Source organism: Barbus barbus (genome assembly GCF_936440315.1).
Source record: "Barbus barbus genome assembly, chromosome: 13".
Lineage (NCBI taxonomy): Eukaryota > Metazoa > Chordata > Actinopteri > Cypriniformes > Cyprinidae > Barbus > Barbus barbus.
In genome coordinates this window covers 3,232,279-3,260,000 of record NC_136741.1, presented here as the reverse complement: position 1 = coordinate 3,260,000, position 27,722 = coordinate 3,232,279, and the positions used below count along the sequence as shown (strand labels likewise).

General features: G+C 39.3%; 2 protein-coding genes across 7 annotated transcripts in view; one reads left to right on the top strand and one right to left on the bottom strand.

The window, feature by feature from the left end:
* Nucleotides 1-14,243, top strand: part of LOC306879170 (trafficking kinesin-binding protein 2-like) — a 21,919-nt gene extending 7,676 nt beyond the window's left edge. For 2 of the 5 annotated variants that reach the window (XM_079431966.1, XM_079431968.1), the window contains 14 exons: nucleotides 2,770-2,826; nucleotides 4,163-4,239; nucleotides 4,346-4,462; nucleotides 4,546-4,755; nucleotides 4,835-4,913; nucleotides 6,769-6,899; nucleotides 7,328-7,402; nucleotides 7,973-8,110; nucleotides 9,066-9,145; nucleotides 9,241-9,420; nucleotides 9,498-9,796; nucleotides 10,679-11,170; nucleotides 11,272-11,371; nucleotides 11,602-14,243. In XM_079431966.1, the coding sequence (XP_079288092.1) occupies nucleotides 2,770-2,826; nucleotides 4,163-4,239; nucleotides 4,346-4,462; nucleotides 4,546-4,755; nucleotides 4,835-4,913; nucleotides 6,769-6,899; nucleotides 7,328-7,402; nucleotides 7,973-8,110; nucleotides 9,066-9,145; nucleotides 9,241-9,420; nucleotides 9,498-9,796; nucleotides 10,679-11,170; nucleotides 11,272-11,371; nucleotides 11,602-12,370 (2,804 nt within the window). In that variant the 3' untranslated portion in view covers nucleotides 12,371-14,243. Of the gene's footprint in view, nucleotides 1-2,540; nucleotides 2,571-2,769; nucleotides 2,827-4,162; nucleotides 4,240-4,345; nucleotides 4,463-4,545; nucleotides 4,756-4,834; nucleotides 4,914-6,768; nucleotides 6,900-7,327; nucleotides 7,403-7,972; nucleotides 8,111-9,065; nucleotides 9,146-9,240; nucleotides 9,421-9,497; nucleotides 9,797-10,678; nucleotides 11,171-11,271; nucleotides 11,372-11,601 lie in introns of all 5 variants that reach the window. The other 3 variants (XM_079431967.1, XM_079431969.1, XM_079431970.1) reach the window with 2 other exon arrangements.
* An 820-nt stretch (nucleotides 14,244-15,063) lies between these two features.
* Nucleotides 15,064-22,727, bottom strand: LOC306879100 (uncharacterized protein). 2 transcript variants are annotated; one of them, XM_079431809.1, is made up of 20 exons: nucleotides 21,935-22,727; nucleotides 21,583-21,678; nucleotides 20,443-20,676; nucleotides 20,179-20,338; nucleotides 20,024-20,089; nucleotides 19,753-19,791; nucleotides 19,620-19,658; nucleotides 19,374-19,415; nucleotides 19,192-19,254; nucleotides 19,033-19,101; nucleotides 18,883-18,948; nucleotides 18,580-18,648; nucleotides 18,357-18,416; nucleotides 18,207-18,278; nucleotides 18,056-18,115; nucleotides 17,576-17,641; nucleotides 17,066-17,083; nucleotides 16,888-16,953; nucleotides 16,141-16,206; nucleotides 15,064-16,063 (listed from the first exon to the last, which is right to left on the bottom strand). In XM_079431809.1, the coding sequence occupies exons 1-20, from the start codon at nucleotides 22,586-22,588 to the stop codon at nucleotides 15,489-15,491; spliced, it is 2,580 nt and encodes an 859-aa protein (XP_079287935.1). In that variant the 5' UTR covers nucleotides 22,589-22,727; the 3' UTR covers nucleotides 15,064-15,488. The 2 variants fall into 2 exon arrangements, with proteins under 2 accessions (XP_079287935.1, XP_079287936.1); XM_079431810.1 differs by having other exon boundaries at nucleotides 18,883-18,945.
* Between the last annotated feature and the right edge of the window lie 4,995 nt (nucleotides 22,728-27,722).

The window sequence follows — 27,722 nt, the reverse complement described above, 5'->3', positions numbered from 1 at the left end:
AGGGAGGGCATGTGGGCTGAACTCACGCGTGTGTGTGTGTGTGTGTGTGTGTGTGTGTGTGTGTGTGTGTGTGTTTCTGCACGTGTGTGAATACAGTATGTATTGTGTGCATCTGTTTGCGTCGTTGCATGATGGTATTGTTGAAAGTTTCCTTTGAGTTGTTGTGGCAGTTTTGTTGAGGACGTGTGCTGCTCATTTCTGCAGTGAACAGGAAGTAGAGGTTCATGTTTCTCGTGTCTCTGAGATCAAGCACTTGAGCTGAGGTCATCTGTCACGGCTCTTGTTGTGCTGATGTCATCTTTAAGAGACTGTCAGTGCTGACTTTCATGACATGTCCCAGGTGAAAAACAAGTGCACTTCCATAATGTACTTAAAGTGCTCTATTTTTGCGCACTAATTTTGTACTTAATACACTAAAAATAATAATTTAGTACTCCTTAAGATAAACTTAAGATCATCTAAGTGTACTCAACTGTGCTATTTTGAGACACCATGAATATGAACTAAAATGCACTTTTAGCATACTATCTTTGTATTTAAAAAATGTATTTAGCTACCACTTGTAGTACACTTGAACCCATCTTTCATACACTAGTACACTCAAGTGCCTACCTGAAGGACATTACTGGACCCTTGCTGGATCCTCTTCAGTTTGCCTACAGAGCAAACAGGTCTGTGGATGATGCAGTCAATATGGGACTGCATTATGTTCTGCAACATCTAGACAGGGACTTATGTGAGGATCCTGTTTGTGGACTTCAGTTCAGCTTTTAACACTATCATTCCAAACCTCCTCCTGCCCAAAGTAATTCAGCTCTCCGTCCCCACCTCCGTCTGTCAGTGGATCACCAGCTTCCTGACAGACAGGCAGCAGCTAGTGAGGCTGGGAAAATACACATCCAACATCCGTATGATCAGCACTGGAGCTCCTCAGGACTGTGTTCTCTCCCCACTGCTCTTCTCTCTGTACACCAACAACTGCACAGCTAAAGACCCCTCTGTCAAGATCCTGAAGTTTGCAGAAGACACCACACTGATCGGCCTTATTCAGGACAGTGACAAGTCTGCTTACAGACAGGAGGTTAAGGAGCTGGCTGTCTGGTGCAGTCTTAACAACCTGGAGCTCAACACGCTCAAAACTGTGGAGATGATCGTGGACTTCAGGAGAAACCCCCCTGCTCTCTCCCCACTCACCATCATGGACAGCACTGTAACGACATTGGAGTCATTCAGGTTCCTGGGCTCCACTATCTCTCAGGACCTGAAGTGGGACAATCACATTGAGTCCATTGTGAAAAAGGCCCAGCAGAGGTTATACTTTCTTCGCCTGAAACAAAGTATAACCTGAAACAGTTCTACTCTGCCATCATTGAACAAATTCCTCGTATGTGTAAACACACCTGGCAATAAAGCCCATTCTGATTTACAATTTTCATCTGTTTATTTGCACTTATTATTTTAGGCTGATGGATTGGATATTAAGATTATTAAAATCAAGCATTCTGCGTTAGTTCAGGCAGGCCTCGTAGTCAAGCTCCGCTATTAGCTGATTGGAGAAATTCAAACCCGGCCCCTATCAGCTGATCCGACTCCTAAGCTCTCAATGGGCAAATCTCAAACAGGGCGCCTTACTTAAACACAGCTTCTGTCTGCTTGCTATGCTGCTTCCTCTGTACGCTGCTTGCAACCCACCTCCTCCTTTAACTTGTGTTGAACTTAAACAATGTCAATCTGTGTCATTGTTGCGTGCTCTGTTCTGGGGTTTTTGTGCTACTCTCCTATTCTTAAAATAGGAGGGTTGCCCCTGAAGCGGCTGCTGTTTCCCTGTCTTGGCTTTCATGGAGCTCATGAAAAGGACAGGGAACTTGGAACAGAACCAATGTAACTTTAGTAAATATGCCAATAAAAGTTGACTTAAAGGCTTGTCTATTTTCTTTTTTGACTTAAGTTAGGTTAGAGTTTGGGTATTTACAGCAGATTAAATATGTACCTCATTGTTTACTTGGCTGTAGTTTGGAGACAGATCTCCTGTGTGTTTTATTTAAAGTCTAGTCAAGTGTTGGTCATAAAGCAGAGAATCTCTTAATCTGTGTTTCAATCTAAATAATCAGGTGGTGACTCTGATTACAGGATAATATTCTCCATAATATAGTATAAAACCATTAGCATACATTCCTCTTGCTGTTATATGAGTGTTTATCATTTAACGAAGTCTATTCTGTCATTTAAATTTCTTTTTAACTTTTCTTTTTTGTCTAAGCTGTAAATGTTTGCATCATCATGAACACTAGCGTCAGAGGTTTATTATTGTAACAGATCATGAGAGGACAATGGCAGCAGCAATTAACTTCAGTGAGTAAGAATTCGTTTCACATGAACTCTACCCTAGATATTTTTTAAGAACTTTCCAAGACTTCAGTGTGGTTTGCTGGTGCAGAATTCATAAAACATTTACTCTAAATGAACTGATCCACTGCTAAAGTTATAGTGTATCCTTGTGTTTGTTTAAACCTAATCCGATTGCATTTATTTTAATGCAGGAGCACTCACGGGACAGTGACTGCTGTCAGGTGCTTCATTACTTCTCTCTTATCCCTCTCTCGCTCTCTTTCTCTCTCTCTCTCTCTATCTATGCTGGTGATGGTGTTTCTCATTTTCTCCCTTCACTTGATGTTTACCACAATTCCTCAGCATCTAATATTTCTCCCTGTCTTCCTTCTCTTCTTCTGTCCTCTCTCTCTCGTTCTCTTTCTCTCATTCCCTCTGCAGCATTTCTAGCTGTTGGTTCCTCTTATCCCCATAATGGCTCTAACAGCCTCTCTAAAGGTAACACGTGGTCTGTCTGATGCTTTATCTGTCTGTTTTCCACTCATCTGTCTTACAGTACGCCTGTCCTTCCTAGTTTCTGCTTCTGTTTTTGAGCTAGTATTTGACCTCGAGCAAACAGCATGTCTAGTCTGGTGTGTTAACTGTCCTTCAGCGACCTGAAACTCACATTAAAGGGGTCATATCGTGGAAAACATTAAATAAGAGTTTGATGTACAACATGAACTACATGACCGCCCACTTTAACACCTATTTGGTATCAAAGACTTGTCATTGTTACTCATTTCACATGCGACGAGGTTAGCCAATCATAACAGATCTCATTTGCACGAAGCCTTAAGGTACAGTAGCCAAATCGTGCTATTTAATTATGTATGTTGCAGCAAGCAATTTATCTGTCCATGCTGAATGAGAAAATTGCTACTTGGTGCAACAAAATCAAGTAGTGGACGATATGTCTTGCTGATTTTGCATGTGTTTGGGATTTATTGCTTGTTATTAGGGTTTTCATAAAAATGGAACAGTAAACTACTTTAAAATGATATAAATGAGACACTGGTAAATAACATGTGGTGCAATTTTGACAAGAATTATAAAAAAAATAGCTGGAAAATATGACCTCTTTAAGGTTGTAGTGTTTATAATATATGCAGTAGAGAGCCGTCGGTAGTGTAGAGGAAACTGACTTTACATTTAGATCCATGAACATTACCATTTAATAGTTTGGGATCAGTAAGAGGTTTATGTTTTTAACAGAAGTCCCTTATTCTCACCAAGGCTGCATTAATTTGATCAAAAATCTAGTACAAATAGTACTTTTGTGAAATATTATTACAATTTAAATGAGCTGTCAAAGCTGTATTTTCAGCATCATTACTCCAGTCTTCAGTGTCACATGATCCTTCAGAAATCATTCTAATATACTGATTTACTGCTCCAGAAAGAATTTGTGAAAACGGTGATATAATTTTTTTTAATTTGAATTTGTACATGAGATTACTGTCATTTTCGATCAATTTAATGCAGCCTTGCTGAATAAAAGTATTAATAAATAAGATAAAAAAAATCTTTTGACCCCAAACTTTTTAACAGTAGTTTTGTAGTGCATGCAATTAATAGTGAAGCTTGAATGCATTTTGGGTTTGTGCATGATGTTATTGCGGTGTTAAGAAGTGTGTGTGTGTGTGTGTTGCATGTGTAGGGCTTGCCATATGGCATGTGGGTGTTTTTACACCCTCCTGTTTTGGTTTGTCTCACTGAATATGCACTGCTAGTGTAGTTGCCAGTATTTTTTTTAAAGCATTCACATTTATATTGTCTGTCTCTCTCACCGTAGTCCTCAGCGCTGACCGCGTGGAGCAGATGACCAAGACCTACAGTGACATTGACGTGGTCTCACACCTCCTGGCTGAAGTGAGTGATTGGTCAGCAAACTGTGAGAAAATGCTTTGTCTGGTTTGTTTTTGTTAGTAAAAGCTCTTGATTGGCTGTCTGTCTGCATCATGATGTCATCCCGCAGAGGGACCGCGACCTGGAATTGGCCGCTCGGATCGGTCAGTCTCTCCTGCAGAGGAACCACGTGCTGCAGGAGCGTAATGAATCTCTGGAGGAGCAGCTAGCGCAGGCCGTAGACCAGGTACAACGCGCTTTGACATGAAAACATTGAGGCTAAATGTGTATAAGCTGGCTTCAATATCCCACATGTAATCGCTCTATCAGGTTCATCAGCTACAGCATGAGTTGGCGAAGAAGGATGAACTCTTCCGTATGGTCGCGAGCGCCAGCGAGGAGAGCGAGACCGACTCCAGCTGCTCCACGCCGCTACGTCACCCCATGCCCGCAGGGGCCGCTCTCGCCCTCAGCCAGCTGGAGGTCCTCCAGTCTAAACTCCAGGTGCTGGAGGAGGAGAACCTGTCCCTGAGATCAGAGGTGCGTCATGGACTCTGGATTATGTTTCTGGAGCGTAAGGGTTTTATGAAAGCGTGACCTTCTGTCTGAATTTCCACAGGCCTGTCACCTGAAGACAGAGACCATCACTTATGAGGAGCAAGAACAGCAGCTGGTGAACGACTGCGTTAAAGAGCTACGTGAGTATCTGTGTTGACTTTCAAGCTCCAAATCAAGTTAAACCGAGTCTACACGGGCATCTGCCTTCAAAAGCAGCATCTTAAGCTAAATTAAACCTCATTAACTTTGTCCTTCACAAATGGACTGTAATGGGCCCTTTTTGTCTGTCAGTACATTCTGTAATTCCATGAAAAATGCATGTAACTGCTGTTGATTTTGGCCAATGTACTATTTTGGAAATGCCTTTTAAGCTCGACGAACGCCTATGATGCCTAAAAATGTTGGCTGGGTGGCTCTTTAGTGTTTGAAACAGAGCCTCGGCAAAAACACATCAGGTGTGGTTATATGCAACTAAATAATCAGATTGCTGGCTCAGTCGGAATGGAAAGCTTTGGTGTGAACACTGCAGTCGATCCGATTTAGGTCAATCCGAGCTTTTCCTGAAATAATTTGATTAGTAGGAAAAATTTAAGCATGTAAACACTTGAATCCAACTTTTTTTTCTCAGGTTTAAAAATGTACACATGCACACTGGGTTCTGCGAGTCTTAAAAAATTCTTAAAGTGCCCCGATTATGGGTTATGAAAGGTTCATATTTGAAAGGTTCAACGCTTAATTTTTTCCAAACCCCTCCTTTTGCGTGACGCTAATCTGCGGTGATTGGTCGATTTCATTTAAAGCAGTGTTTGTGAGCTTTTAACGTTTCAAAACCGGCACCTAGTGGCAAAGAATGAATTTGCATTTTCATTCAGACCAATGCGAAAGTCAAGTTTCCCAGATCTGCGTGCACAACAAGTGGGTGGGCAATATGCTAATGTTTCATTTTGATGTCACCATGAAACTAGGGTTGGGTACCGAACTTGGTACTTTTAAGGGTACAGACCGAATTGCGTCGGTACTACCGAATACGATTCACATTAAATCATTCGGTACCAAATTTTGGTACCTGAGAACGCATTTGGGCGCATTCGAGAGAGAGAATCTGTGACATGATGTCACCCCTGCAACTCTATAAAGCACAACAAACAGGGCAAACCGAAATGTTCTGAAGTGTGCTTGCATTTCTAGGGTCATATGGTTTCCGCAAAAATGCGGACAGGATGGCGGAGTCCATTCATAAAAACTAAATTTACTCTACAGTGCAGAATGCAATGGAATTTGTCAATTTTTGGATGAATAAAAGAAGGTCTGTCACTTAATTCGAATCACGATATGAACTAGTGTATGTGAATATTAAAATGCAAAAAGACGATTTAAATATGAATCCTGCATATGTAGCATCACGCAAAAGAAGGGTTTGGAAAAATTAATCATTGAACGAATCGTTTGGGAGTCGTTGAGCAAATAAGGTAAAAAATAAATGCATATTATAAGAAAATGAAAGAGGTTGACATGCATGCAACTTCCATTTAATCCTTCCATTTTTCTTTTCTTGGTCTTAAAGTTTTCAATTTACCTTTACAAAACCTGTAGAAACCCTGTACACAGAGCCACAATGTGTATGTTTACATAGGTTTTACGTCTTATGAACATGTTTATTTGTCTTGCATATTACAAACTGGCCCATGGAGGAGACTTAACGATTACTAAATATTTGCTAAAAAAGTTTTCTGACATAAATGTCAGCTTTCTTTTTAGCTATATCGTCAGAGCAAAAAAGACAATTATAGTCACCGTAGCTCTGGTGACATTTGCTGAAGTTTTGTTTGGACTGCATGTTATGAGCATGTAAACAATTATGTGAATCGATTGCTTTTGGGTTCATATGAACAGAAGCTTTAGAATGTGAAACCGGATTGGATTAATTTGGATCGACGTGCATTTAAATATACTTATTGAATGTGATCTAGGTTTATTTTTGTGTTTGTTTAACAGGAGAGTCAAACAGTCAGATGGTGTCACTGACGGATGAGCTCTCCCAGAAGAACGAGGAGTTAATGAGACATCAGGAGGAGATCGCACAACTCCTCTCGCAGATCGTCGAGCTCCAGCAAAGAGTCAAAGAGGTCAGGATACATGCCATATCTAATCCTTTTATCCAGTAAGTATGCATTAAATTGATCAATGTTACAAAAGATTTCAAATTCTTTTAAACTTCAAAGAATCCTAAAATATGTATCATGGTTTGCACAAAAATTATTTATTTTCTAAATATTTCTTAAGCAGTAAATCAGCATATTAGAATGATTTCTGAAATCTCATGTGACACTGAAGCCTGGAGACATTATGCTGAAAATTCAGCTTTGATCACAGGAATAAATTAATATCCCAATTAATATAGCAGTTATGTCAAATTGTATTAATATTTCACAATATTATTTTTTATTGTATTTTTGATCAAATAAACCTTGCTGAGCCTGAAAGACATTCAAAAACCTTGAATGGTACTGTATGTTGATGTATAATCATATATATGGCTGTGTTTGTTTCTCAGTTGGCACTAGAGAAAGAAGAGCTGAGAATTCACCTTCAAGCCTCAAAGGAAGCACAGCGGCATCTCACAGCTGAGGTAAGACGCCACATACTGTACATAATGAACCTGCGTCTGCAAATCTGCATTAAGACTGATCATTCTGATTATAAACAGCCCTGTTTTACTTAAATACAGTGTTAGGATCAATCCGCTTGATTTAAGGTCTTAAAGCATTTTAAACATCAATTTTAAAGTTCTAAGAAAAAGCAGCTTAGTCACTGCGACTTAGAAAAGGCTGTAAACTCATGTAACTTTATTCATTCATGTGGTGTGTCCGTCTTCTCATTGCACTTCTGCTGAACTTATGAAATGTGTCCATAAAGGCTGGAGTATATACAAGTTACAGGACCGGGTTAGTTAATTAATGCTGTGACCATAGTGACGTGGAAGTGTTATGGTGATCATGTCTGTAATTGCAATAAACAATATTGTTGTCATTTTAAGACCTTTTTATGAAACGCATGCAAACACAGTAGGAAAAATAAAAATGATCAAGGTCGTTCACGTCGTACAATAAGTTGATAAAGTAATAGAGGCCTGCTCTGCTGTATTATGACACGCACACACCCGTGGCCTGTGGAATATAAACGTCTGTGTGTGTTTCAGCTGGAGGAGCTGTCAGACAGGAATGCCGAGTGTGTGGGAATATTACACGAGTCTCAGGAGGAGATTAAGGAGCTGCGCAGTAAGAACACGCCATCTGCAGGCCTGCGCAGACACCTGTCGTACGGACTCTATCCTATGGTGAGAAACACAGATCTCTTGCTCCACACCTCCATCTCTCTCATACACGTTTGTTTGTTAAAATATTTTTTTCAATCACATCTGTTCTTAATGCAAGCCATTTCAGTAATCTGCACATGCAATGCTTTATTACATATTGTTAATGCATTATTATTCACATTGCAATCTAGTATATTTTTTCATAAATAATTTTAACCATTATACTTTTATAATAATGCATGGAATTTGGTGACGATCATGTGTTTTAATGGGGGGGTATTGTAATTTGGGCTATAATTAGGCATGTAAAAATAAATATGAGAAAAAGAATGTATATATGACTATTATTCTAGACCTTATTATAATTTTACATAATAGTGGTTACAATTGTTTGCAAAAACAAACAATACATGATATATAGGATAGACATATATAATATAGTATATAGACATGAAGCTGCTCCCACAGCTCGCCAGCATTTATGGCAGCAAGTTTTATATTGGAAAGCACTGACAAATTTGATTAATTTTGTTGTTGTTGTTTGATTTAATTTTTTTTGTTTCATTCTATTTAATTTTGTTTATTTCACTTATTCTGTTTCATTGTTTGTATATCTTTTTTTTTTTTATTTAGATTTTTTTTTTTTTCATTTCATTTTTAGTTTTAGTTTTTATTAGTGTTACAGAATTTCATTGTTTTTTTTTGCTTTTTTTGGTTTGTTTTTTCTGTTATTTAATTTTTAGTTTTTTATGTCTTTTTATTTAATGTAACTTTGTTTTATTTTTATTTTATTTATGTTTAATTACTTTTTATTTAGTTTTTGTTTTGACTGTTGTTTTCGGGGGGGGGGGTTGTTGACGTTGTTGTTTTTTGTTTTTGATTTTTAAATAACGCTTATTTTTGCATGGACCAGTCTCTGTCTCTCTGCTTTGGGTTTATAGGTGTATAATCATTGCTCTTTTTTTATGTCCTTCAGGATTCTTTGGCAGCTGAGATTGAAGGTACTATGAGAAGAGAGCTGAGTGTAGAAGAGGAAATCACCTTCCAGGACCAGAGGTGACGCGCACCATTCTCCTTCTCACACAGAGTTATAATAGTCATTTTATCCTTCAGTAGCACTGACCTTTGACCCCTGTCTGCTCCGTCTGAAGGTCGATCCACAAGCGCGTGTTCCAGACGGTGCGGTCTGTCAATCAATCGGTGATGAGAGCGGCTGCCGCAGTGCCTCCGATCCCTGGCTCCGCCCGCAGCGGCGTGGTCATGACCCCAGTGCCCTATCAATCACACACACCCAACACAGAGGAAGGAGCTGGAGACGTGGACGCCACCAAGTGAGTGTGACAGCACAATGTGTTTATACCCACAATGCTTTTGTGTGCTTCTAGCACACGTCTTGTGTGTGCTGCAGAGAGAACTCTCATCTGGGTCAGCCCGGCTCTCCCGGTGGAAACGACCTTACATCAGCCATAAACCTCCTCTCCCTGCGGAGGCAGAACTTCCAGTGCGAGCGACGGTTCTTCCAGGCCGAGAGAGAGAGGAAGCTGCAGGAGCTGGCGGCTGCGGAGTCGGAAGGGGGCGAGAGCGGCTGCAGTTCACCAATGGGAAGCACAGTCTCGTCTTTCACCAACCTATCAGAATTCTCCATCTCCTCCAGCTGTTTCAAGACATTTCTCCCTGAAAAGCTGCAGATTGTTAAACCAATGGAAGGTGAGTAGAGGGTAGTGTGCTGATAAAAAGAGCCAAGTTTTTCTGAAATTTCAACTTTTAAACCGATAACCTAGTCATTGTATGGACTGTGAGCATTTGGATCAATTTCTCCTTTTATGTTACATTTAATTTTCTCTTGTTACAAAGGTTTCACAAACTATAAATTGAATGAAAATAAATTTATTTTGAAGTGTTATTTTGTATATATTTATTTATCTTATTGTTGTTTTACATATTCGATTGTTATATCATAAATTATTTCATTTATCAGTTAATGTATTGGGTTTAACAAACAATTTTATTTTTAAAAGCATTTATTCATTTAGAAAAATGTGTAAATATTATTGTTCATGTTTGTTCATAATAGAATGATTTTTAATAAATTTATGCATTTAATTTATACAATTTAAAACTGTTGTAATGTATTAGTATACACTACCAGTTTTTTTTTAAGTCTTGTATGCTCAACAAAGCAATTATATAATTATTTAAGAAAAAATACAGTAAGAATAGTAATATTGTGAAATGTTATTGCAATTTAAAATAGACGTTCTCTTTCAATATGTTGTAAAATGCAATTTATTCCTGTGATCAAAGCTGAATTTTCAACATCATTACTCCAGTTGTCAGTGTCACGTGATCCTTCTTAAATACAGATTTGCTGCTCAAGAATTTTTTTTTTAATTAAGAATTTTCTTATCAATGACCCCATGTGTTTGAACAGTAGTGTGTATATAGAAATAAGCATTTAACATAGATGAATAAATTCAGTAGCAGTATTGATTATTGTTTGTTGATGATGCCTGAAGGTAAAGAATTCTGCATTATTGTAGTGTGTTACCATGTTTCTTGAGTATTTGTTCCTGTTGGCTTGATCTTCAGGTTCTCTGACTCTTCATCACTGGCAGCAGCTCGCTAAACCTCACCTGGCCACTATTCTAGACCCCCATCCAGGCATAGTTACCAAAGGCTTCCGCCCTCTCCCTCTGGACAATGTTTACCACCTGGCTGACCTCGAAGAGGACGAAGACCAGGAGAAACTACCGTGGGAACATAAGAGAAAAGAGGAGGAGCCACAGGATGCAAAGATAAAAGAGGAAGACGAGGAGGAGGAAGAGGAAGGAATCACATTTAACGTGCGCTCATCATCCACTCCGGAAGAGAAGAGAGAGAGGAGGCGTGTCCAAAGCCCAGCTAATGTCCCGCCCCTTCCTGCATCCCTCAGGAATTCCCCTGTGCCCATAGCAACAGCTGTTTCCTCAGCAGCAGCAGTTAACCTGACAGCCAGCTCTGCTCCTGCAGTTAGTTCTGGAGTCTCCGGATCAGGGGCTCTACAGTTTGAGCTGAATCTCGGATCTAAAGCGCCCTCTACAGGTAAACGGCTGTCACTGCAAACACCATTTCCTGTTTGTTTTCCGGTTTCTTTATAAAATGCATGTTTGCATGTTTGTTGATCACTTTTTGTTTGTGTTTAGCTATAAATCCTGGGAAATATCAGAGCTCCACTTTTTCCACATACACCTTCACTACCTGCCGGATCCTGCATCCCAGTGACAGCACACAGGTGACACCCAGGTACAACACCTTTCACCCCTAAGAAACAGCAGTTTGAGGATGTGAATCATTTGATAACTGTCTTTATTTTTGCTGTTGTGTTTGGTGTCTTAGTGAACTGCACTTTTTTACTTTAGTAAGTCAGGAACTGTCAGATTATTATTATTTATTAATATTTTTTTTCTGTGATTTTTAATATTCTTATGCATGGATCTATTTGATCATATTACTGTTTTCTTTCTGTTTATCAGCTCTGCCTGCAGTACTTCTGTGAGTGATAACACCCCAAGTTCTCTCCGGACCGGTCCCAGTACTCCAGTCACACCCTGCAGGTTGAGTCTGGGCGATTCTTTCCCCGTTCGCCGTCCTGCAGCGCCCCCTGGTGGTCTCGCCAAGCTCCTGCTGGAGAAAGGCATCTCCGCTCAGGGTCCCGCCGCTGTGACAGCACCCAAAAAGCCTCTTTCTCTACGTCGTCTTCCCAGCATTCCTCCAAACTCCCCCTCCCACTCCCCATGCCCCTCTCCTGTGCCCTTCGACTCCCGATCCACCTCTTTGGACAACTTCCTAGCGTCCCGTCCCGCCGAGCTCTTCCTGCAAGACGTCTACGGACTGAAACTCGGCCGTGCCCCGCGACCGGATCTCCTGAGTCCTGATCGATCTCCTCATGGTCCATCGACCAAAGCCGACCGCCATGCCGTCAATCTCGTGAAGCATCTTCGCAAGCTAGGTTTGGATAAAAAAGTCCTCCAAGGGTCAGAAGACGCCCATCCACAGGAATCTGCCACCATCCTAGCAACAGGAGGAGGCAGCTTATTGGATGGGCTTCGGCGAAATCAAAGTCTGCCTGCCATGGTTGGCCGCCGTAGTGCATCCGTCTCCAGTCCGTCCTTCCCTGTCCCGCCCCCTCACCCTACCTCCCTGGCCCTTCCCATTCCACCATGGGGGAACCTAAACAAACCGCGCCGCACACATAGACACGCCTCCCTTTCTCAGGCCCCGCCCTGCCGGCATAATTCATAAGGCTGTGGGCGTGGTCTCGGACCAACAGGAGTGACTTTATATCTATCCCTCATATCCTTGATTAAAACCATCAGTTCCTGGGAAAAAGAGGCTGAAAGACATTTAAGGTTGTTTTTAAAGCACAACAATGAAGTTAAAGTGTCTTGTTGCCATGTTTATGTTAAAATTAAGATTTTTAAAGGCCTTATAGCACTCAAGAGGAAACGAAGACTTCTAATCCTATTTTTCTCCATCTAATTTTTTTCTCCTTTAATGCTCATTAATAAGTCTTCGCACTTATTTTCTCTCCATGAGGCTGTGGAGTTGTGAAGTGGTGGATAGATCAAGAAGGGATATGTACGTGTCGAGGGTTGTTGAATGTTGAATCGATGGAAGGAAGTTTAAAGGAATGCTGTAAAGAACTGGAAATATGAAAGCTTGTGCAGGTTTAAAGTGAATTCACTGTCACTTTGATTCATCCTAGTGAATCATATAAACGAGATTGAGGTGATAAACACAAACAAGAATGGATTATGGCAAGTGAAATAGATGGTCGCATATCAACAGCCTCATTTTAGGGGTTTGACTTGATTCATTCAGCAGTTCCTGAGTTCCTCTCTGTAGTTGGTCAGTCCGCCCTGCATTATAGATAGATAAAGCCTTTTAGACATTTAGTAGAGCATCTTTTTGCATCATTACAAGGTCTAAGCAAGCATTTGCGTCCCTCAGCATGCTGGTGTATCTGGACCTAAGCTCCTTTATTTCTTTGCACTGAATTGGTTATTGGGAAGTTTTGTCACAAAAGAGCAGATCTGGATTGCTCAGGATATATTTGGGATTGTACAGGCACTTGTTCTGCTACATGTAACCTTGTTCAAAATGATGTTATTTGGACTGTGTATTTAAGGGAAATTAGTGATCCATCTTCAACAGAGTAGGATAAATTTTATCAATCTATTCTCATTCTATTTGCATTTACACCCCTTAAGTGAATACAGAAACCCTTCTTAAGTAGCCCTAAAGATGTCAACCGCTGGTCTTGACAATTTGACCCCTGAATGAATTCCTTGTCATCTTCACTTATTTCCCTACTTTCCTAATTTTATGCACTTTTCATTTTTAACCCACTAGAATTGTGTTTTTAGTAAATAGGCATTACATGGGTTATCTATCAGTAGGGTGAGACTAGAGTACGTTAATACATTTAACCTGAGAGATGGCTAATATTATTTCCTAACCATTCAGCTAGGAATGATATTTTAATATTTCATGTTTTTGGTGGAGTTTGAGAAGGGACTCAAGTTTCAAAGAGCTTTTTGGGTTTAAACCAAAATGATTTGTCTTTCTTGCCTGAATTGTCATTTTATAAGCTAAAACGTATGTGAACGTGTTTGTTTTTGTGGTAAACTGGCCTTTTGTGCTTTCTAGTAAATGGCATGATGACAGCATAGGGAAAACCATTTGGTTCAGAAACTGTTACAGGAAAGACATTTAATAAGCTTTTGTCAGCTATGCCAAGAACACAGTCAAATGAATCATATCATACAACTCCTTCAGAATAATACCAGCATGCTTGCTGCATCTATACATTACTAGCTTTATCTCTAATCCCAGCTGAAGTGTATGGTATTAAACGCATGATTTGATTTCTGTATCAAAGTGTCCTTATTTACATCCTGCTGTTGACGTCATCAAGCTCTCTGCTGCCATTGAGGTCAAAGGTCAATGCTTGAAGATGATGCCACAAGTTGTGACATCAAGCACCAGGTGATTTCTTTTGTGCTTTTGACATAGTAACCACAGCCGTGGTGTGTTTTTCTGTGTTTAGCTGTCAGAACCCTGTATTAGTATCATTATGTTGTGTTTTTTATTTATAATAAAACAAACTAATTCAATGTCGGTGTTTCTGTCATTTCATCCTGAGGAGTTTGATAACTATACATAGGAGCTAAAAATTAGATTTTTATTTTTTTAAGTTTACAAACATTTTTGGTATATGACAGTACAAATAATTGCCCTTATGCATAAGTTATTTTGTTTTACATTTAATAATTGTTTTATGTTAATAATTATTTGCCATAACCATACAATTTTTATTCATTAAAGGGTGGATAAACATGTCTAGAAGACAAAAATAAATTACATTTTGCATCAAAAATTAAACATATCTTCAGAATTAAAGCCTCAAGTTTTTTTATGTATTGAAACATTATCATTCTTATTACTGTAAATAAAATATTAGATTTTTGCAGATTTACAAATCTTGCTGTACTGCCAAAATTATAATTGAATAATGAGAATTACAAACAAATATTGAGCTATGAAAGTGAAAATGTGCTTAATTTTTCTTTTAATTGAAGCCTATTGGTAGAACAATTGTTTTTATGTACAGTATAATTACATATTTGAATTTAATCATTTTAATAAATTATATTCGTAATTGTTTGCCATAACCATTCAATCCTGGTCCCAAAAAAAGGGTAGGAAAAACACATTCGAAAGGTTTTTGTTTACATTATACATAATGTGTGTATATTTATTTATAAATACACACACATACAACACATATTTAGAAAATATTTACATGTATATATTTATATTCATATAATTTATATATATAAATATATTTAATATATAAACGTAACATTTGTCAAATATATACATGCACTTGTTTGTATTTATATATACATAATAAATATGCACACTACACACCTAATGTTAACAAAAAAATTTATTTTGGATGTGATTAATCGCGATTAATCGTTTAACAGCACTAATATATATATATATATATATGTGTGTGTGTATATATGTATGTGTGTGTGTGTGTGTGTAAAATGTATTACTGTAATATGAATAAAATATTTTATGCATTTTTCTTTTTGCAGATTTAAAACAATGTCTAGACAGAATGATTAATATGGCTGTATTGCAGAAATGAAAATCATAATTGTACAAAAATGTTACTTGAAAGATTATGGTAATATGAATTTGGAGGGGAAAGTACTGAATATTTATGAAAAAGAACTTTGGTCTTACCAATAGGCTTAATTTTCTTGCAAAATATAATTAATTATTTTTTCTTTTGATTTTGGGGTGAAATATGACCTGCATATTATTTTTGTGAGATTCGCTCAGTTCACAAGGGACAGATTTTAATGCTGTCTGACGTGGAGCTGAACTGCCCCATGGCAAAATCCAGCCCCACGCCGACCCCACAGCCCACCCCGAACGCAGCGTACAGCAGTGGTGGGAACGACCCTTGAAAAGCATAGAGAGGAACCAACTCATCATCCACACTATAGAAAGTCAGAGTCCCAGCGGTCCTGTCCAGAAACACCCCGACTCGAGGGCTGTAGGTCACAGGGATCTCCACCTTCTGATTGGCGTGCATGGCTGCACAGCACATGTCTGACAGCTCCAAGCTCCACGATTGGCTGTTATACCCAAGCCCTGCCCCTGAATCTGCCCCTTTGCGGGACATGGAACCACTGACCACACCCAGAGAGGAGCCACGCCCCCTCCACTCCACCTCCCAGTAGCAGCGGTCGGAGGAGAGGGGCTGGAGACAGAGCACCTGCGTCCAGCCGTCGAAACGCTGAGGGACGTCAAGGTACGGCTGAGACGTCTGCTGAAGGGTGGCCACGGTGTCTCCATCAGATAAGACCAGACGCCGATGGGCCGTGTTTGGATCCAGGGTCAAATCACAAGCATCTAATAGAGAGAGAAATAGATCAGCAGATAAACTTGAAACAGAATGAAAAGACAAGATATGTGAGAAATAAACTCACATTGCAGGAACTCGTCTCTGGTTCTGGGCACTGGGGCCTGAATACTGTCAATGTTAATTTCTCTCACTGTAAAAACAAAAAGAATCAAACAAAAGCTACAAACTGTAAGGAAATATGGAAATCTATCATCTATCTATCTATCTATCTATCTATCTATCTATCTATCTATCTATCTATCTGTCTAGCTGTCTAGCTGTCTGTCTGTCTGTCTATCTATCTATCTATCTATCTATCTGTCTAGCTGTCTAGCTGTCTGTCTGTCTGTCTGTCTATCTATCTATCTATCTATCTATCTATCTATCTATCTAGCTGTCTGTCTGTCTGTCTGTCTGTCTATCCATCCATCCATCCATCCATCCATCCATCCATCCATCCATCCATGTATCTATCCACCCATCCATCTATCTATCTATCTATCCATCCATCCATCCATCCATCCATCCATCCATCCATGTATCTATCCACCCATCCATCTATCTATCTATCTATCTATCCATCCATCCATCCATCCATCCATCCATGTATCTATCCACCCATCCATCTATCTATCTATCTATCTATCTATCCATCCATCCATCCATCCATCCATCCATCCATCCATCCATCCATCCATCCATCCATCCACCCATCCATGTTTCTTTCCACCCATCCATCCAGCATCCATCCATCCATCCACCCATCTCTTCATCCATCTGTCTTTTATAATATGATGTGTGTAGTGTAAAAGGTATTGTTGTAAATGCTGACATGTGGGAAAAGCAGGATTAACGACTGGACTGTCAGTAGGTGAGTCCAGGAACAGCCCAGGATTCACTGTACAGAGAGAAAGACAGAAACAGAGTGAGACAGTGATCAATCGTTCCCCTACATATAAACAGTTTAACTAGATGTAAAGCTACAAACAAACAAAAAACATTAATATTACCTTCTGTTGGCTCTCCCCCTACAGAGAGAAGAGAGATACAGTCAATATTAGTTTTTAGATATTTAACAATTACAATGATTTTCTGTTTTTAGAGCTTTTTGATTAAGGCAAATGTGTGGATTGGTAGAGTAAAATCAATAATATTGTGAAATATTATAATAATTTATTTTCTATTTTAATATATTTTCACATGATCTTCAGGAATTATTCTAATATACGGACAGACTTTTCAGAATTCTTTGAATTGAAAATTCAAAAGAACAGCATTTATTGGAAACAATTAATGTCTTTACTGTCACTTGATCAATTTAATGCAAATTGCTAAATAAAAAAATACATATTTTATTTTTCATGACCATTTTTCATCCTCTCGTTGTTATTTGTATTTGAATGCATACATTGATAAATGATGTAGATGGCAAATTATATGAATTTCTAAATGTAAATGATTTTATTTAACGTATATTTTCAAATAATTCTTGAATCGTCAGTGTACGGTGAGTGACTTACAGGCACTGGCACGGGAGAGGCTACGAGGTCTCACTGACTCCTGGATAGTGGGTGTGGCCTCTTTCACTGTGAGCGATTGAAATGGGACACATGACATCATGTTTAATGAAATACTTTAAGACGTAATGATGACTGATGACAAAACAATTTATTTAAAAGGTTTATAAAATCTAAAAAATGATGTACACATTTAGCTCTTGTTGTTGGACACATACTTGAAAACGCAGCAAATGCAGACAAAAATAAGGACATTTTGAGGTACTTGACTTATATTTGACCACAGTTCACATGAGCAGGAAATACAGCGTTCATCTGGATTCTAGACAAAGATAGCTTAAGAAGCCTAAGCTTGGTTTCTTTGTGTGAGGGTTTATGTGAGTGTATTTCAGCTACACATTTGTCCCCAAAAGTTAGTTAGCTAGAAAGCAACAGACCTCTATCACATGTCCTCAATTGGACTGTGTGTGTTCTTTCGCTCACCTGTGTCCTGTCTCTTCTTCCTGTTTCTGGGTAAGAGAGAGCTCAGACTCCATCTGTCCGCTGATGAAGAACAGAATGAGCAAATGTATAAATATGATTAGAAACACAACGTCTTGATTTGATAGTGTATGTTTGAGCTGCTGTCGCTCACATTGTCTGGCCGGCTGCTGTCTGTCCGCAGCGTTTGATCTCTGCTGTGAGGGGCTCGGAGCTTCTCCATTGACTGTCAAACACAAACATGATGCAATTCTTAAAAGCTTGTGTGTTAAATTTCAATAATCAGACATGAATCAAGCGTCACCTTGTCCTCTGTCCTCTCTCCTCAGTCTCGGTCTGATTGAACTCAAACTCCAGCGGTCCGCTGACAATTAAAAGGAAAACAGCTTTGAAGCACTGTGTACTTGGTTTAGAAAGAATGCAAAGTATTTCAAGTGGGGTTCAAGTCGGGGACAATATCTGTTATATTTCATTGAAACCAAAATGACAGTGTGCTGGATAGAATGTGTTTGCATGTGTCGTCTCACCTTGTTCTTCATCACGTGTGTTTCTGCTCTGTGTGCTTTGACGTCTTTGAGCGGCCTGATTTTCTCTTTCTATACAGAGATAATAGAAAATGACAAATAAACAGACACAAGGGTGAATGTCAGGATACATTTAAGTCATATTTCACCCCAGAATCAAATAGGGAAAAAAGAAATTACATTTTGCTTATATTGAATATGGCCCAATTCGTAGCCCAATTTTTACTCTGCAATTAAGGCATTTATAGTCTGAGTTTAATGACATGTATGATATGACCTGGACATCTTTCACCCATTAAAACTCACCCTGATCTCTGTCTTCTCCACTCGGTCTCCCTCTTGATCTCACTGAACTTAAACTCCAGGTGTCTGCTGAGAAATCGAATAAACAATGAGCAAAGCTACACCAGACAGATGCTTCTTTTATATATCTTTATGAATATATCTCATTCTCACCATTATTGTTTTCTCTTTCCTCTCTCCTTTGTGTTTCTCTTGGTCTCAATGAACTGCGACTCCTGTCAGCTGCAGAGTGAGAAATTAAACTATGAATGACACAAACTACAGATGATTGCAAACATACAGGAGTACAAGTGTGTGAGACGCATGTCTTACTGTCATCTCTCTCCTCTCTCGGGGATCTGGCTGGTCTTGGGGAGTTTGAAACACCTCTGTTAACTGATATGAACAACTATTGATTTAAATACTATTCAAAATCCTACATACAGTCGTGCAAACTCATTCTAAAAACACATTTAAAAGTTAAATCAGATCACTTTGTCAGCAAATAGTCTCACCTCTTGGCTCATTGTTTCTGACAGCTTGTGGACGCGTGTTCACTGAAGAAAGAAAAATACTTACAGCACAACTGATACTGGATTTGATTTGATAAATAAAATAAAATAAAATAAAATAAAATAATAAATTAAATTAATTAAATTAAATTAAATTAAATTAAATTAAATTAAATTAAATTAAATTAAATTAAATTAAATTAAATTAAATTAAATTAAATTAAATTAAATTAAATTAAATTAAATTACCTGTTCCTCGTGTGCTTACTGAAGGCAGTGGTGCGGGTCCTGAAAATATTCACATACATTAGAAACTCTAAGACAAAAAATACAAATAATAAATTAAATTAAATTAAAAATAGTTTTATTCATTGTTTCATACCTTGTGCACGAGTGGCTCTGGCTCCTTTTCCAGAAAACACTGTGATGCAAAAAAAAATTTGTACACACACACACACACACACACACACAAATTACAAATATATTAAAATAATTTGACATTTTTCTTTTTATAATTTCTTTTTATAGTAAGATTGTATTAAAAGATTTTATAATAATTTATCTTTGCATTGGCAATACTGTGTATAAAACAATCATTCCACTTTGAATTTGACACATTTGTCACTAAATGAACTGTAGTGAAATTGACTTGCGTTTCATTATGCCTCCTGCTTTCTGTCCGTTGCGATCCGCTACTGTGAACGCTGTGGTGTTGTACACTGAGGAGAGACAGATAATGACCCTATAGTGACCCTGTACATGACAGCAGTTCAGAGTGTGTGATTGTGAGACCTGTGTGTGTTTGTACCTGTCTTGTTGATCTTGTCCAGCTCCTGGTCACACATCTCCTCCACTTTCTCCCTCAGCTGGACGACGACGCTCCTGACAGGATCAAACGTGGCTTCAGGGTTCGTGGTTACAGCTCCCAGATCTCCTCCTTCCAGCGGGCAGCACAGAGACTGATGCGTCTGTGGAGACGAGGTATGAAAAGATCATTCATGTGCTCTCTGTGACATTAGATCTCAGTTTTGTAAACCCCACATCACCAAATCTGATGAAACCATCGTCTGACCTTCAGGAAGTGGATATTGTCCTGGCAGTTGATGAGCTCTTTCAATTCTCTATCTTTTTTCTTCAGCTGTTTGACTTCAGCCTCCAGTTTGGTCACCACTTCCTGGGCCTCGTTGAGTTTCTCCTGCGCAGTGGAGACCATCACGTCCTGGAGCAGCTCCAGCATCCGCTGCACTGACTCCTGGAGCTCCGACAGGACCACGTCGGCCTCGTCCCGCACCGTTTCTGAGGACCTCTACACACAAACACATACACACAGAGAGAGGATGCTCAGACCTTACAGGGACAGTTCAGCAAAAAATGTCAGCATTTACTCACCCTCGTGTCATTCCAAACGCATAAGACTTTGGTTAGTCTTCATAACACAAATTAAAATATTTCTAATGAAGCCTGAGAGGTTTCTGTCTTTCCGTTGAGAGTCCAGATCCAAAACTAAAAAGGTTTTGTAAAAAAATGTGAGAGAAAATCCAAGTCTTGTGAAGAGATTTGATTGCTTTCCCTGTTGAAAAATCCAGCATATGCTGGTTAGGTTTTAAAGCATGGCTGCTGGTTTGAGCTGGTTTAAGATGGTCCTGAGCAGGAGCTAGTTGCTTAGGACCAGCACATGACCAGCTAAGGACCAGCTCAAACCAGCAGCCATGCTTCAAAACATACCTAACCACCATATGCTGGTTTTTTCAACAGGGTTATGTGATGAACAGATTTATTTCAGGCATTTATTTGCATATATTAACACACATACATAGAGCACATCACATACGGTAAACCCTGAAGCTTGTGTGTTTGTCATTGGTTCTCATGCATGCCTCATACATGCACATTTGAGCTTCCATGTTTACCATATGTAACATGCTCATGCATGTACTGTGTGTATCGATCATTGTTTAAATGTAAGTAAAAGGCTAAGTTAAATTTTTTCATCATGTAAAGGCACTGTAGACTCTTCAGAAGTCTTGACTTAAACCACAACATACCTTTATGACCTTTTTGGATCTTTTAAGTCTTATGATGACAGAATTTTCATTTGTGGGTGAACTTTCCCTTTAAAGATCATGATTGTGTGAGATGCAACTCATAAAACCAACAGAATATACTTATAATGTTGATTTTATTTTATTTTTTCTTGGGTGTCATTATTTACCGTGAGTGTGTCTAAGACTTTCTTCATGTCCTTCAGTTCTCTCTCTCTGTCCTGGAGTCGCTGATGGTTCTCAGACAGAACTGCGCCCAGCTCTTTCTAATTCCATAAGAAAGATTAGCACACAAAACAAGAGTTCAGAATAGACTGGAATGTGGACTGGAATGAGTGTGGGTGGAACAAGACTAGTTCATCAGTACTGATTCCAGATTTTCAAATAGTTGTATCTCGTTTGGTATAGTTGTACCAAATAGTGTCCTAACCACGCATCAATGGGAAGCTTATTTATTCAGCTTTCAGATAATGTATAAATGTATGCTACTATATTTGTGAGGATGTTTGACATGGTTCCCACCTGCTTCTCGTTTCTCTCAGCCTGTGTGGAGACGCTCTCGTGGCCCTTGTGCTGGTTGCTGGTGCAGAGCCAGCACACGTACATCTGACAGGAGCGGCAGAAGAACTCCTGCAGGTACTTGTGCTCGGGGCAGATCTTCTGGCTCAGGTCACTGGTGGGTGCGATCAGCTCGTGGTTCTTCAGCTTCTCCTGTAAATTATGAGGCTTCAGGTGATTCTCGCAGAACGATGCCATGCAAACCAAACACGTCTTCACGGCCGCTCTGGGCTCAGGGCAGCGGTCACAGGGCACCGCCGAACCTGGCAGCTTTTTCGATGCCCCTTTGCTCCGTGTGCGCGCACGCTCAGACGCAGAGGAAGCTGCGCTCCGGGCACTCTTGATGGACTCTCGCCCAGTGGAGCTGAGGGCCCCTCGGCGGAGCTGCTCCACGGCTTCGGCCAGCATGGTGTTCCTGCAGAGAGTGGGACGAGGGTTGAAGGTCTGCCGGCATTCTGGGCAGCTGTAGGTGCCGTTTTTCCTCCCTTCATTGTCCCAGTAATCTGCGATGCAGGCCATGCAGTAACTGTGGCCACATGGGATGGTCACGGGGTCAGAGGGCAGATCCAGACAGACGGGGCAGTTAAACTGCTCCTCCGTCCATAGACGAGCACTCATCCTGTAGGTGTAAATTCAGAATGTAATAAAAAAATAAAGCTAAGTCTAATGTAGGCTACTCCACGCGCACCTGGGACAGAGTCGTGTAAATGCTCCAGCTGTGAGTGTGTGAGTGTGTGTCTGTCTCTCCAGTCTGACTGGATGACGGTGAGACGCTCACTGAACAGGTTTGGGGAGAAAATCAGGCCCGTGTTCGCATTCCTCTTCATTTGCACATTGCACTACATGTGTAGGAAGTAAATGAAAGAATCAAGTAAAATAAAGTGAAATACACATAATACATTTTCTGAGGAAAAGCTGAGTGCCATGTGCAAAATTTGGCGCCATGACACTAGACTGTTACAGGTGGTTGCCAGGGTGTTGCTATGTGGTTGCTAAGGTAACAAGGTGATGGGCAAATACGAAAAGTCCATCCTAACGCATCTATGTGATTTGTTTTCATCTGTTAACCAGGTGAAAACCATGTCCAGCCAGTTTGAAAAGATTTTTTCCCGTGGAATGGGGTGGATATGTCACGCGTTAAAGGTTTGAAGGGTAATGAGGGAAAAAAATGAGATGACAAGGAGCTAAAAAAATATATTTTAATGCTTTTGTGCTCTCCCGAGAAACTTTGAGTTCCGACTAGGAACTTTGCAAATAACATGAAGTGGGAGGAAAATTATATTTTGGTGCTTTTGTGAGCAAACGCAAAGTTTCTATTTGGAGAGACCGCAGTTAACATTGTTTTTCCTCCCATAGTTATACCAACCCCACCAAAGGATTAGTCGAGTTATAAGATTTGTTCACTTATGAAAACAACCTGTTTATCATATCTTTTGTGATTTTTTAAGTTGAAATGTGTAATGCATACCCTGTGAAAAAATCTAGTAACAATGTTCAAATACTATTAATAAATTGCAATACGTCTCTCTCACACACAAATTCATGTTATTAATTGTTAATAATGTAGCCTATGCATTCAGTTTATTTGTCCTAGCTCTTTATCCGTTTCTCCTTCCTTTTCTCTCTTTAGTATTCTGTTCAATATTTTACTCGTGTCTGCCCAGAATAATCAATCAATCGTTTAATAAAAATGGCAGTATTACTGTTTGTGAGTGTTGACAGCAGAGGACGGTGTTGAGCTGCTAATGTGGAGTTGAGTTCTTCATTCGTGACCGAGTGTGAAGTGCTTGAAATCTCTCATGAATAATTTCATTTTCATATCGGTCATCATCACCCACCGGACCTGAGTGGAGACAGTATTACTGGCTCATATGACGCCTGTCGGAGCTTAACAGAAAACAGCAACATCCTCCTGGAAAAGGAATTATTCAGGATCTGATTCTGATCAGTTCCGAATTATCTTAGAAATTCCAATAGAATCTCGAACGCATGTTTTTAAAAGCCATGATTTGAGGAAGAAAAAAAAAATTCATTTGAAGTCACGCCTGTGAGGCGTTTAAAACAACAACAATGTCTCAACATTTATTAACGACTTCAGTGAAATACATGTGTGAACTCACACACTACTAAAAGCTAAAGATTATTTTATAATAGAGTGCAATTTCTATTCAACAGAAGAAAAACTATGTAAAATGTCACAGTAATAACCTGTAAAAAATATATATATATTTCTGTACTATATAAAATGAAAATGTGATGTTTATATTATAAAATTATGGATTTTATATGGAAAAAGTATTATTTAGCATTTAAAGGATGTTTCCTTGAGTCAGTGCTTTGAGTCTTCTCATTAGCCTATATGTATTTCCTACTTTTTTACAGTATACATTTCACAGTGATTTTACAAAACAGGGTTTTACAGAATCTTTAATTTTATGTAACTAGTGTTCTATGCACCTCACATGACGTTTAATGGCAGATTATTGGTTATGAGCCACAGGGTCAAGTAAACTTGCAGCTTTTTACCATTCAGCACAATGACAAAAAGCGTCTCTGATTACCTAAATTCACCCTACTTCTCTTGTGCTTTTGAAGATTCGAGACATAAACACACACTTGTGTTTATGTGTGTGATGATAAATGATGACCAGTGCCTTTGATCAGCCCTGTAATAAGTTTAAATGAGTTCCAAAGCAATTAATAAAATGCTCGGAAATATATCCCATCCATTTACTCTTTTAACAAACTACACATCACAGAAATGAAAACAAATGAATCAGTAAATAATCAGAGATGTAAATGAGGCCGTATATCTCTGTTCAGTCAGAGTCAATAGTCTGTGCGCAGAGATCCTTCATTCCAGCAGTGTTTGTGTTTGGGATGCTGTGAGCTTGTTTCACTCTGTTTTTGTCCGTCTGCTCACTGATGCTGATGAAATCACGCCGGACACGTCCTTCAGGGACTTTCATAACCTCTAAAAGATGTCTTTAGTCTCACCAGCATCATGGGTGTGTGTGTATTGAGTGAGTTTATTGCATCTGTAGAAATCAAGGCAATCTTAATTTTTTGGCAATGCAACCATCACTTCTTAGAATCCGCATTAGGTTCTTGAGAAGTTTCCTCTTCGTGTGAGCTTGGTGTTTGGGTCATGCATGTCAAGCTGATGGCTGTGGCTCCAAAACTTCTCATCTGTGTTCAATCATTGACACATCCGTGACCATCGCAGCTGATTTCTACGTAACAGGCTCCAAAAATTCAGCATCATCCCTCAGATATTAAGAACTGGCCGGTAATTCTTCTCGCTTTCATGTCAGAGAAATGTAAAAGCTGACTGAACCATTTTAATTGAGTTTCTCATCATCTCCAGATCTCTGTCAATCCACCTCTACATCTGCAGAAGGCCACAGTCATTGACTCCTGGGCAAAAAGCCAGAGAAGCTTCTTATATGATGAATTGACCTTGGACTGGATTGCAGCCATAGCTCGTATGAAGTGTGCTTTTTTACTACTTGTATAAGACAGTTATCTTGCTGCTCACTTAAGAACTCATCACAAACACAATCTGTGCACTATTCTGCAAGTCGCCTTGTTAAAGTGAGTTCACCCGCAAAATAAACATTAATTACTCATCTCAAGTTATTCCAAACATATTTTTTTCATTTTCTTTTATATTATTAAATAAATAATCTAATATTGCAATTGTAATATAATAAAATGTACCTAACTGAAAAATGACTTCTTTTCAGAATCAGAATCAGAAAGAGCTTTTATTGCCAAGTATGCTTGCGCATACAAGGAATTTGTTTTAGTGTCATAAGCTTCCAGTTCACAGAGACAACGACACACAGACAATAAAAATAAGATGAGAATAAAAAAATACACATATGTAAATATAAATAAACAAAAACATTTCAAATAAAACAATTATTGAAACATAAATGATTGTATATACAGTTGTGCAATAGATGATAGAATGGGATAGAATAGAAGGAGAAACAGGGATGTACGAGGATTGAGGTGGTAGCAAATAAATATAAGGCTATTGCACATTGTTATTGCATAATGGAGGGGGGGGGGATTTAACTGTTCATAAGTTGAATTGCCTAGGGGAAGAAACTGTTATTGTGCCTGGCTGTCCTGGTAATTGTGGCTCTGTAGCGCCGGCCAGATGGCAAAAGTTCAAAAAGGGGATGACTTGGATGTGAGGGATCCAGAGTGATTTTCTGAGCCCTTTTCCTCACTCTGGATGTATACAGTTCTTGGAGGGTGGGCAGGGGCGCACCGATAATCCATTCAGCAGTCCAAACCGTTCTCTGTAGTCTTCTGATCCCTGATTTTGTAGCTGAGCCAAACCAGACAGTTATTGATATGCACAGGACAGACTGAGTAGAACTGTTTCAGCAGCTACTGTGGCAGGTTAAACTTCCTGAGCTGGCAAAAGAAGTACAACTTTTGAATGCATATATCCTCGCAGTAACTGATATATGAAGTTACAGTCTCTGTGAGCTCGTCCAGATTGGTGGCTGCAGCTTCAAAAACACTCCAATCAGTAAGGTCGAGACAGGCTTGTAAAGCCCGCTCTGTCTCGTTGGTCCATCTCTTTACAGTCCTTACTACAGGTCTAGCAGATTTTAGTTTTTGCTTGTAGGTTGGTATAAGCTGAACCAGGTAGTGATCAGAGAGCCCCAAAGCTGCCCATGGAACAGAGTGATATGCGTTCTTTATTGCTGTGCTCTCTCTGGTGGGAAATGTAACATGCTGCCTGTATTTTTGGCAGTTAACATGAGAGATTTGCTTGGTTAAAGTCCCCAAGAATGATTAAAACAGAGTCTGGGTGTTGTTGTTCTGTGTCTGTGATCAGATCAGCGAGTTTCTGTAGAGTTGAGCTCACGTGTGCTTGCAGTGGAATGTAAATACTCACGTTTCTAGATCTGAAGAGCACATCTTCTTTAACACTGTTACATCTGTACACCACCTTTCATTGATGTAAAAGCACGTCCCGCCGCCGCGCGATTTCCCCATTGATTCTGCGTCGCGATCTACTCTGATCAGCTGGAAGTTAGGCAGATGTAACGTGCTGTCTGGAATGGTGTCGTTCAGCCATGTTTCTGTAAAACACAGAGCAGCAGAGTTTGAAAAATCCTTATTTGTCCAGGAGAGCAGAAGGAGTTTGTCCGTTTTGTTGCGGATGGATGCTAGGCAAGGGCATGCGAAATCCTCGCTGTCTGACTTTTACTGTTTTACATATATTTTACATAGTAAAAAATTATTTAACATTACTGATAATCTACTGATAATCTAATCACAATTGGGAAGACTTACAAAAAGCTCAAAAGTCTTAATACATTATGGTAACAAGAATTTTGGGGAAAATGTACTTAATTTAAATTAACAATGCAAAAAATATATATATTTCTTTTAATTTTATGGTGAAGACAGATTTTTTTTTCCTTGCACACTGTCAGAAAAAAAATAACAAAAAATTGTAGGGGTACAACAGCTTTTCACTATGGCTGTCCCCTCAAATGGACATATTTGCAACTTCTTTATCCCTAAAGGATGCATATTGGTACATTAGAGCAGTAATATGTACACCTGTGGTACTATTATGAACCCTGTGGGGTAAACAGTGTACAAAGATGTCCCTTTGAAGGTACTGTCCCACCGACAAGCTGTTGTTCCCCTGAAGGTACAGTTTTGCACATTATTTCTGAGAGTGCAGATAAATGCTCTGTGCTGCATGTGTGAGTGT